This window comes from Rhinolophus sinicus, linkage group LG07 (genome assembly GCF_036562045.2).
Source record: "Rhinolophus sinicus isolate RSC01 linkage group LG07, ASM3656204v1, whole genome shotgun sequence".
NCBI lineage: Eukaryota > Metazoa > Chordata > Mammalia > Chiroptera > Rhinolophidae > Rhinolophus > Rhinolophus sinicus.
In genome coordinates, this window is record NC_133757.1 from 83,381,617 (window position 1) to 83,393,843 (window position 12,227).

At 37.6% G+C, this 12,227-nt stretch overlaps 1 protein-coding gene across 3 annotated transcripts in view; it reads left to right on the top strand.

Annotated features, from left to right (window-relative positions):
• LOC109454334 (uncharacterized) overlaps positions 1-10,629 on the top strand; it is a 29,820-nt gene extending 19,191 nt beyond the window's left edge. For all 3 annotated transcript variants that reach the window (XM_019744838.2, XM_074338131.1, XM_074338132.1), the window contains 3 exons: positions 6,813-6,939; positions 7,134-7,206; positions 7,518-10,629. In XM_019744838.2, coding sequence (XP_019600397.2) covers positions 6,813-6,939; positions 7,134-7,206; positions 7,518-8,997 — 1,680 coding nt within the window. In that variant the 3' untranslated portion in view covers positions 8,998-10,629. The remainder of the gene's footprint in view (positions 1-6,812; positions 6,940-7,133; positions 7,207-7,517) is intronic.
• The last annotated feature ends 1,598 nt before the right edge of the window (positions 10,630-12,227 follow it).

Consider the following 12,227-nt stretch of genomic DNA (forward strand, 5'->3'; position numbering starts at 1 on the left):
AGTTGTTGTCCTTCAATCTGGTTGTGGAGGGCGCAGCTCACTGGCCCGTGGGGGACCTGAACCGGCAACCTTGTTGTTAAGAGCTCACGCTCTAACCAACTGAGCCATCTGGCCACCCCGAAATTTGGTTTTTTGAAAGTATTTGATACTTCACTATTTTGAGTTGATTGTAGATGTTTTCTTTTGCTTTCCAGCATGTGGTGCTGAAGCGCAAGTGTTTATTGTCTCGCAAATGCACTGCAGGGGTTTCCAGGATCTCTGTGGGGTAGTGTCACCTGTCTGTGAAAATACCCATATTCCCTGGAGGTGAGGGGGCATCCCCTCTGTGACAAGGTCACCTTGGTCTTGGGGCTCCACCCCCGTGGGGCAGTGTGGTAAGCAGTGGGACTCAGGGTGCACAAGTGCTCAGCGCTGCCTCATGCAAACAGATGCTGCCAGGAGTGCTGTACTACGTGAGGTATCCCAGGTGCTTCCATCTGCTCTGCTGCGATGGGAGGTGGCAGGATGGGTGGGGAAACGCTGGTTCCTGCATTTGTGGCTTTGTTCTCCTTCCAGTAATGGCGGCTGCCAGACCTTAGCCACACCTCTGTATCTTAGTATGTGCCTGCCCCTCAGGTAGAAATGTTTCTGTCCCTGCAGTCTTCAGGGCTGCCAAGAGTGTATTCTGTAACCCAACACTTTTGCTATTGCAGAGTCCCCTGGGGCTGCTTTGCTGGGAGGGTGAGGAGAGGCAGCTACACAACTGGGGCTTTGTTTTCTGCCTAATAATGGTGGCTGCTGAACCACATCTGCCACACCTTTGCGTTCCATCTCTGCCCCTGTATGGGTTCAGCTGCAGTGTGTACTGGCTGCTCAAGCAGGAGTGCTGATTCTACCCTCCTGCTCCTTAGGGCTGCACAGTGTATCTGCTGTAACCTGACTCCACCCCGCTCTCAATCCTCTGGAGCCGCAGTGAGCACTGAGCTGAGCCTGTGGCACCTGTCTCTCTCTGTCTTTTCCTTTTTGCTCAAAGATGCCCACCTTCAGATGTTTTAATGTGAGGAAATCTCAGACCTCTTTGTGTGTTAAGCAGGGTATCCTTTGTGGGGGAGGGGAATTATAATTGTGCAACTTGTTAACATCAAAGGGAGAGACTTGGAGGACATCTTACACTGCAGGCTGCTTATGTCACCCCTAAACCAGTTGTTTGACGGTGCTGTTCAATTCAACTACAGTCATGCACCACATAACATTTGGTCAACAGTGGAGTTCATGTATGACAAGTGGTCCCATTGGAGCTGAAAAACTCCTATAGCCTAGTGACGTCATAGCTGTCGTAATGTTGTAACACGATCCATTACAGTTATAATTGCCTAGAGTAGTCAGTACAGTAAGACTGTACAGGTTTGTAACCTAGGAGGAACAGGTTATACCATGTAGCCTAGGTGTGTAGTCTAGGTTTGTGTAAGTGCACTCTGATGTTGAAACGACAACATTACCTAATTACGCATTTCTCAGAACATACCCCTGTTGTTAAGCAACGTGTAACTGACTGCATGTCTTTCCTGATTTTCTGATTGTTAATGATATTCCTGATTTCAGTGATTTTCCTGATTTTCAATGACTTGGTTAGAGATCTGATTACAATGCTATTGACAAAAGAAATTTGCTTTTCTGTGCAACACTCAACATGCTAAGGTAACATCTAGAACAGCAAATAAAAACATATCAGGATGTTTTAGATCTTTAGAAGTTTTATATAATTTCTACAACATACTATTTTAGTAATAATAATACTCACATTATAAATACGTTATTCTTTATTTTACAATGCTTCCCATGTAATATTAGCATAGCAAATAGGCCTAAATAGTTTAATTTCCCCCTCTTATAAAGAGAGAGATATACCATTTGAAATGTTTCAAGTATTCCCTTTAAAATCTCAGATTAAGAAAAAGACTCTAATATTTGAATTTGGGGAAGTTTGGCAAACATCTAAAGCTTTTAAAACACTTGGTCAAGTAGGATCATAGGTCACTGCGAAACAATACTTGGTTATCCATCTAATCATGGTGACAGTTCAAGACTTCCTAGGCAAATACAGAAAATTACATAGTCATAAGCAAAACGTAGTTCTTTTAATTCAGAGGGTGCCAAAAAAAATGCATACACATTTTAAGAAAGGGAAAAACTGTGTTAAAATTGTAATACTCAATATATACGAACAACAAAAGATGAATACGAGTCACGTTTGACTTCTGCAATTACAAGAGGTGCTCAGAGTGGTTACCATCAGTGTCCAGACACCTCTGATTACGGCAAACACTGTTTGGTAGACTTCTGTGGCGAGCGTGTGAACCGTTCCAGCACCACAGCAGAAGCAGCAGGACTTGTTGCTGTGCGAGGCCTCCCGGGTCTTCCCTTGTGCTCATCACACACAGCACCATGCGTCTCAGACTTACCATGGATGCGAGCAGTTGTTAGGCGCGTTGGAGGTTGTAGACTCACACCTCCATTGTCGTTGTATTTCCACCACATTCTCGAATTTCAAACACCACTTCAAAATGGTCTTGCGCTCCTCTAAAGACATTTTCTTTGCCATTTTCTTTGACTGCCTGTCACATGGTGACGCTAGCATTCAGTTCATTAACACCATCTTTTGAACAAACATCATACTACACACACATTGCTACCATAATTCAATTCAACTTCAAAAAGTATTTAATACATAGATAACAGCTCTTAAAATATGTATACATTTTTTTGGCGCCCCCAGTATTGGTTTACCTAAGCAGTGAAAAACCTGATGATACAGAGCACAGGAAATCATTTTAATGAAACATGAAATCTTTGCTTTTGCTTTATAATCTCTTATTAAGAGCATACCAGTTTTGCAGGAAAACTATCCTTCTAGCAGATAACATTGTCTTATTTTTACATAGTACATTTGTTTTAGTTTTACATAAGTACGTTGTTGATGATAAAATTTATAATAAATACATTCAACCTTATCTAGTTTGATCATGTACAAAATTTGCTTTGTCAGGATTCCTTTCACAAACATGTACAACTTTTCCTCAAAACCCCATTTCCATAACTTACACCTCGTTTTACTGAAAACATATTCCTAGTAGTTTCAATTATATATGTTGGAATTTCTAACTCTTAAAAACCTCAATTTCTAATGAAAACTAAGTAAGCTATTGTGAACTGTTAAATCAGGGTTTTTTTTAAAGTGGAAAATTTATTAATGTATTTCATAATTTGAAGAAACATGTTTCCCTTTTAATAGTGCAATGTTTCAATGTGACACATTTACTAACAGCAAATCCAAATTTATGTTTTAGTTTCTCTGTAATAAGCCAAAAATAGACTTATTAAGAATTAATATTTCAGTATTTTATTTGGAAAATGATCTAAATATTCAGGTAATCATCAGTTAATTTAGCTAGAAAAACTTTAAAGTTTCAAGTTATCAAAAAATCTTCGGAAACCATTTTTAAATACATATAATTGTTGCTAAAGTGTTTCACCTAAAAGACGTTTTGTCCCTACCTATATCTATTTATTTTACCTGTTGTAATAGTTATGTTTAGATTACCCATAAAAGTTTCATGAGATGTTAGACCAAGTCAGCAGTCATTCTAAGTTATTTTTGCTGATAGATTTATAAGCCTAGGTAGAATAAAGTATTAAATTCTGATAACTAAAGACATACCTTTTTTTAATGAACTTTAACATCAAGTATTTTTCCAGATCCTGGAAAATATTCGGGTTAGTTTCTGTTATATTTCTTAATTTATATAAGCACTTAATTTTTTTAAGTTAAACAGCATTTTACAAACCAATTTTGTTAATATACTCTGCAGGTAGACACACACACACATATATAGACAGATGCAACCAGAGACCTGATAGTTTCATTTTTTAAATTTCAGCCATGAGACAAGTATAAGGCAAAAAACTCACTAACTTATTACAGTTGGAATAAGTTATGTTTATTTGTTCAGATGGCAAGGCTCTTACTACTTTTAAAGAAAACCTTTAAGATTTGTATTTGTCCTTGACACTTAATTTTTAAGTAAGCATGGCGGGTGGTGGGGAGCACCGGTGGTTAGATAAGGGAACCTTTTCAAAAGGCTCTCCTTTCCATTTCTTCCCTTTGGTTCCTTTAGTCTCTGGCAATTGTGGACTGTGTTTACATTTCTGATTATCTGCAGGAGGGCCTGGAGAGTTATACAGGAGGCTTTAAAAATCCAAGTATAAGTGGGCCAACTGTACTGAAAAAAATCCACATATAAGTGGACCCACACAGTTCACTCCCATAGATGTTCAAGGGTCACGTATATTTTCAGTTCCTCCCTCTGTCTCTTTTAACATTGCTGTCATTTGTTTCACTTATCCTTGAACAGAGTAATATCAGATTAAGTACAAATAAAAAAAAGAGTAGTAATATATATTATATATATATTACAAGGATAATATATTTTATCTTCATTAATCCCTTTTTTTGATGCTCCACCTCTATCATTTACCTATTTTCTGATCATTTTCTTTTAACATTTCTTGCAAAACAGGGGTATTGATGTCAGATTCTCTCAGTTTTTATCTCAGAAAGTCTCTCACTTTTGAATAATTTTGCTTGACACAGAATCATGGGATATTGGGTTGTTGTTTTTTAACTTGCAGCATTTTAAATATTTCACTCTACTGTCTTCTTGCTTGCATGGTCTCTGAAAATAAATCCAGTTCTTATCCTTGTTTCAGTATAACTAAGGTTTGTTTTTCCTCTTTGGTTCCTTTCAGTAAATTATCTTTGTCTTTGATTTTTCTCCACTTTGAGTATGATATGCTTGGGTGTGCATTTTTTGGGTGTGTTTTTTTTTTCATGTTTTGTTTGTTTTCATGTTTTATGTTTTCTTGGCTTACTGGATCTACATTTTGCTGTCTGTCACTAATGTTTGGAAAATCTCAGTGATTATTGCTTCACTTATTTCTTCTGTTCCTTTCTGCCTTTTTTTTTTTCTATCAAGTATTCCTATTATGTGTATGTTACACCTGTCATTTTACAATGACAGTGTCTCACAGTTCTTGGATATTGTGGTCTTTATTGTGTTTGCTTAGGCCCTGGTGAAATAGGTTATTTTAACCACAGGTTTTGTTAACTATAGAATATTTTGATCATATTATAAAATAGCTTTTTTTGTGTCTCTCCAATTTTGGAGATGGTGGTTTCCCCATGTCCCCAGTTCTCTGATAGACCCAAGAAGGTTGTTCATTTTAGGTTTTTTGCTTTTGTCTTGTGAGGCTGGGAACAACAGCTGCTAAATTCACTATATGACAGACAGGAGAAAAAAAAAAAGCAAAACAAATCTCTGACTCCAGTTTTTGGTGATCAGCTGCTGACAGCTTTAAAGCCTCCTCCTCCTCCTTCTTGTGCCCCACATTTATCCAGGGCGATAAGGAAGACTTCGTGCCTCCTCCTTTGGGGGTGGCAAAAGATTCAGTCCATGCAAGCTGCTGCCCCCGTGAGTGAACTCACTTTAGTCCAACCACAACCTGAACAAAACAAGTCCATGTGCTTTTCCATGCTCTTTCATTTCATGCCTTGAGAGGCCTGCCTTACTCCCCAGAGACATCATTTATGGAAGTAATAAACTCTTTCATACCCTTTTGGCAGTGTGTGGTGTCACCGACTTAGGGATGCCTATACTTGGGGTGGGGGGCTCTTATGCTTCTGTGCACCCTAGGGGAGCTCAGAAGTGAGAGAAGTTGGAAGGGCTGCCTCTAGAGTGGCTGGTCAGGAAACGTCCTCCTGAAATTAGAAAATGGAGATGGTAGGTTCTTTTGGAGGAAAGCACTGCAGAATCCTTTATATATTTTATGATTATGGACAGTCCATCAAGCCATTGTGGATTTCATTGAACTCCCTTGCAATTTGCAGCTCTTAATCTATTACTCCAGGTCAGCAAAGGATGGGACATACTGTTAGGGTTTGACCAAAAAGAGCTCTTCTAGCACCTTATCTCAGTATGTGTGCCTATGAGTGCTGAAAACTGGTGAGAAGCACCTCTGGGGCTCATGTGTATAGGGTTCTTGTTGAAGGCCTAAGTCATCATGCCTTTTTAGTGTGCCATATCATGTGAAGCTGTCTGAGGCCTAGCTTCTGAAGAACTTCCTAGTTCCATGAAATGGAACAGAGAGAATGTGTAAACTGAGTCTGTGATAAATATTACAAAATTTACTACTTCACAAGAATATGTTTTTAGCCAACTGGATCTGGCTATTTCTAATAGCCTGGAGTGCTTCACACTGATATGGCCAGTTGGTTCTTGTTACAAGTTGGATTTCCCCAGGCTTCCTGGACTCTCATGTTTGGAGATGGGAATAGAAGTAAAAGCTTCCAATGTCTTGCCATGTTTTTATTCATTAAAACCTCATGTAGATTTGACCGTGTACATCATGGAGTGCTGAGTTAAATGGTAGGTAATAAGAAAGGAGATGAGAGTTTTTCTCATGAGGAATTGGTGTATTTAAAATGATGTTTGTTTCATTTGTATAGCATTTCTCTCATATCTCCAGATACTGCCAATTAAAGAGCAATAATATTTAAAGTGATCATAGTAAAAATGCATAAATATTTTGCATGCATTCATGATACTGTTAAATTTATGAGGAATTAAGTGTGGACAAAGTGAGTTTCTGATGATTGAGACATAAAATAAATGTTTTGAGACCACAGAATCATATGTAACCTTCCTATACATTGAATATAAATCCCCAGTGCTGTCAGTCTCACTCATCCTACTGTACACATATTTGCAATGTTTTAGGAATCAGTGGCCTTTGAGGATGTGGCTGTGACCTTCACCCTGGAGGAGTGGGCCTTACTGGATCCTTCACAGAAGAAACTCTACAGAGATGTGATGCGGGAAACCTTCAGGAACCTGGCCTCAGTAGGTAGGGATGACGATATTTTTACTTACTTTGTAAATTACAGAAAAAGTATTTCTTGCCCATCAGCATTGTTCCAAGATGTAGAATGTGGAAAAGGAATACATTAGTAAATAAACTAAGCATGGTCACAGCTCATTATGAACCTATAATCTAATGCTGTTTCTGTAATTTCTTATAATTTGGAATTATTTTTCTAGGTCTGCATTTAGGAAAAAAGTGGGAAGATTATAACATTGAAAATCAGTACAAAATCCAGGGGAGAAAACTAAGGTAAGTCACACAATAGACAGCCTTATTGCATATGAGAACTCTAGTATGTCATAAATTTTTAAAAACAAGCAAATAAGATAACCCCTTCTTCAAATTTATTTACCCTTAATCCCATATATTAAGATCACTGTTTTCATAATAGCCATGGTCAAGTCCTCTTACAGAGTATTCAGTATATTCACTTACAGACTATTCAGAAAGGACAGAAAACCTTCACCTTTGTTGTAAATTATAAAAATGCAATTCCAATCCCCTACTAATAAAAATGAAATTAGAGAAATCATTAATAACATGCTTCTCATTTTTTACAGAAGTCATATGGTAGAAAATTTCCATGAAAGCAAAGAAGGTAGTCAGTGTCAAGAAACCATCAGCCAAATTCTGAATCTTAATCTGAACAAGAAAATTTCTGAAGTAAAACTATGTAAATGTAGTGTGTGTGGGAAAGTTTTTGTGCGTCATTCATCCCTTAATAGGCACATCAGATCTCACACTGGACACAAACCGTATGAGTATCATGAATGTGAAGAGAAGCCATATAAATGTAAAGAATGTGGGAAAGGCTTCAGTTACCGGAAATCTGTTCATAGACATGAAAGGACTCACACTGGAGAGAAACCCTATGAATGTAAGGAATGTGGGAAAGCTTTCACGTGGCTCACAACCTTTCGAAGACACATGATAACACACACTGGCGATGCTCCTTATAAATGTAAGGAATGTGGGAAAGCCTTTAGTTGTTCCACATCACTTCGGACACATGAAAGAACTCACACTGGAGAGAAACCATATGAATGTAAACAGTGTGGTAAATCTCTCAGATCTCCCCTAGGTCTGCGAATACATGAAAGAAATCACACTGGAGAAAAACCCTATGAATGTAAGCAGTGTGGTAAAGCCCTCAGTTGTCCCAGTTCCTTTAGAAGACATGAAAGGACTCACACTGCAGAGAAACAATATGAATGTAAGCAGTGTGAAAAAACCTTCAGTTCTCCTCTAGGTTTAAGAATACATGAAAGAATTCACACTGGTGAGAAACCCTATGAATGTAAGGAATGTGGTAAAGCTTTCATTTCTCTTTCAAGCATTCGAACACACATGGTAACACACACAGGAGATGGACCTTATAAATGTAAGGAATGTGGGAAAGCATTCATTTGTCCCAGTTCTTTTCGATCACATGAAAGGACTCACACTGGAGAGAAGCCATATGAATGTAAACAGTGTGGTAAAACCTTCAGTTGGCCCAGTTCCTTTCGAATACATGAAAGAATACACACTGGAGAGAAACCCTATAAATGTATGGAATGTGGGAAGACCTTCATTTATCGTACAACCTTTCAAGGACACATGAGAAAGCACAGTGGAGAGAAACCCTATAAATGTAAAGAATGTGGGAAAGCCTTCATTTCTCCCTCAAGTGTTCGAACACACATGATAATGCATACTGGAGAGGGACCTTATAAATGTAAGGAATGTGGGAAAGCCTTCAATTTTCCCAGTTCATTTCGAATACATGAAAGGACTCACACTGGAGAGAAGCCCTATGAATGTAAGGAATGTGGTAGAGCCTTCAGTTGTTACACATCCTTTCGAACACATGAAAAAACCCATACTGGAGAGAAACCTTTTGAATGTAAAGAGTGTGGAAAAGCCTTCGTTTATCGCACCACCTTTCGAGGACACGTGAGAACGCACACTGGCGAGAAACCATACAAATGTAAACAATGTGGGAAAGCCTTCAGTCGTCCCCATTCCTTTAGAAGGCATGAAAGATCTCATACAGAATAAAAACTTCTTGAATGTAAACAATTTGAAAAGGACATCAGTCGGCCTTCATCCTTACATGTGAAAATTCCCACTGGAATGAGATCCTACATATATGAGTCATATGAGAAAACCCGATACAAATTAATCCATGTATAAAGTTCCAGAAAACTATAACATGAAAGTCATTATAAAAGTTATAAATGTATTGTCTTTATTAGTGCCTCATTCTTAAAGTGGATCTTTGAACTGTGGATATTTACTACTTCCAAAAATGAACATTGAGGTAATACTCTTTATGCAATACTACATAGGGTTTATAGGTATTTTCTTCTTAAATCACTTAATAACGTTTTTCTCTTTCTATTTTGGAGCCTGTTTGATATACAGGTGAAGTGTATTTCTAATATGCAATAGATTTTTATGTTTCAATTGTTTTATAAGGGGTTATTGACAAATGATATTTTAGTATTTGTTGGGATGTCAGCTGGCCTCCTGTGCCAGGTACTGGATATCCTGTATATTTTCCTTCTTTTTTACGAGAAAACCTACTCTTTTATTTTCACCAGAAGACCCTTATTCCATTTTCCTTGCTAATAAAAGATGACATAAATTTGTAAATATGCAAATTTTATGATATAGTCTCATGTGAATGACAGTTGACCCTTGAACAATGCAGGGGTTCGGGACACTGACCTCCCATGCAGTTGAAGATTTGAGTATAACTACAGTCAGCTGTCCACATACATGGATTCCCAACCACAGAGTTGACATTTGGGTTGTTGTTACTGAACAATGAAATGTAGAATTGGTTCTAAATTGTGTTTTGTCACCTGGGTAATGTGACCGGTTTTAGAATATTTTTTCCTTCTATGGTTTCATTTTAGAATTCACCTATAGCTTCATTTGTGTGAGATTTGGAATGCAAAAGTATAGAAGGCATTAGTCAGGTTTTGGAGTCACCATACAGGGAGGGACGCAGGTGCACAAGAATTGAGGACACCTGCTTCCAGCCTGTTTTCCTGATTCCTTGCTCTGTCAATCAAGAGTATCCTCAAAACCACAATCAACTGCTTCGATTTTCTCAAGAGGTGTAGGTTTCCACACATACCTTCAGAAGTTCCACGTCGAAGATCCATCATTTGGGTTTTCTTGCAATCTTCCATGTGTCTACTAGGCAACTAATTTGAACTTTCATGGCTTGGAGTATTTTCTGATGCTTGTACTTCCATCTTTCCTGGACTGTATTCATATAAGATCTAATTTGTACAGTAAACACCTTGTTCTGGTAATACTGTTAGTGACCATGTATTCCTGATTCCACTATTACAGCTGCAGTGGTGCCGTCCAAACGAACCAGGTTGGAGTTTGTTCCTCTGCTACACTGTGTAGTGACTTCTGTGACCCACTCCTTCCCTGTGAGAATTGGCACCTTCCTCATATCAGGCAGATTGTGAATGTTTCCCATTGCTCACAGCTGTACATAAGTGTGCAGCAAATTTTTTATTATGTGTGTTTGTGGTTAAAAACAAGGTATTTTTGTCAAATAAAATCTGTAGTTCTTAGAAATATCTTATTGTTTTCATACAGTTTGTATATGACAGTTGTGATTTTCATTTCCTGAGCACATATATTAAAATATCCCATTGTAATTAAGGATTTTCAGATCAACTTTGTAATTTTTTCAAGTTAATAGTTCTATATTCTCACTCAATATTTCCTTGTATATCCATATTTTGGGGTTTTTTCTGGTAAATTGTATATTTATTTATTTATTTATTTTATAGTTAACAGATTTTGTCTTGAAGCTAATTTCTTATTCATTTGTTTTGTCAGTGCCATTTCAAAACCTACCAGGACTACACCAGAAGTCAACAAGAGTGGTGTATATTGTAGTATTAAAAATGACTGCAAACCCTAACTGACTATGGATTTGTCAGTAAGAGGGTGCTCAAAACAATATATAATTTAGGCTTTTGCAAGTGATTTGATTACTATTCAAGGAAGCAGGATATTTCTGGATGTATTGGATGCTGTGAGGTGAACTTAATTCTATCATTGGCAATCATAAATGTTTTCTTTAAGGCTAAAACAGTGTAATAGAGCGAAACCTAACCCATAAGCTCCAGTCAGTCGTGTTATTAAGGGGGAAATTTTGGTCATTTTTATGATTTGGAATTGTCTCTCACCAATTTTACAGATATAGTTTAAAAATACCCTTATTTTTGTATGAATCCATTGTGATCACTGAGTAGCTTTGATCATGGAAGCCTTTGACATTTTTCACTTCACAGTAAGAAAAAGCAAGGCCAGCCCCTAGTCCACTGGGACAGTTTTTGTCTTTCCTACTCATTATCTAAATACTGATACTGGTGTATTGGGTGGGCATTACCATAAAGTACGTCAGTGAAAATGTAGAAATTCACATCTTAGTAAAGTACATAAAACCTTTAACATCTCCTTTGTGACTCAACTGAGGCCTATATGTTTAGGTAAATTGTGAGAGAACACAAACCTAGCAAGGGAGAAAGACAGGACCATTATTCCAATAAATCCTTTCTTGCTCAGAGACTATACTCTTGATAAAAATTTTTCAACATACCTCATCTACCAGACACTGTAGATTCAAAACATACCCAATTTAGCACAAATAAGGTACTGTCAGGCGTGATGTAGAGGTATGAAATAAACCAGTTCTTTCACCTGATGCTCATTTTTACAGGAAAAGAGATGGTTAACCAGTGGTAAAGTTTGGTTTATAAGATGGAAATTAGAGCTTTGATGAAATGTAAAAACCAAAAAATGAGATAGTGGGGAGGCTGGATGTATGTATATATTTTCTCTGAAGGGAGGAGTCTCAGTGAGTGACAGTGTCATTTTCGATCACATGAATTTCCAGCATGTAATACACCTTACAGTTTCAAGAACTGCTTTGGTGTGGAAGTAAATAGAGGACAGCAATGGAGAAAGTCCTGCATCCCTGTGATCGACAGGAAAGATTCCCCATAAAAATACAGACGTGGTTCATATTCATTCTTTTTGCAGTTTTGCAGGTGATCGTGAATTGGGACATGAGTGTCTGGACCTTGAGACTTTCCATTGATTCAGGCCACAGCTCTTTCTGGTGTCTTTGTGATTAACATCATTTAAGAAAATTTTAATTCACCTTTATTTTAAAGTTTATAGTATTTGGGATTTTCATTTTGCTTCTATATTAAACCTGGAATCCCTCTCAATTTTGAGAAAAGGTTAGG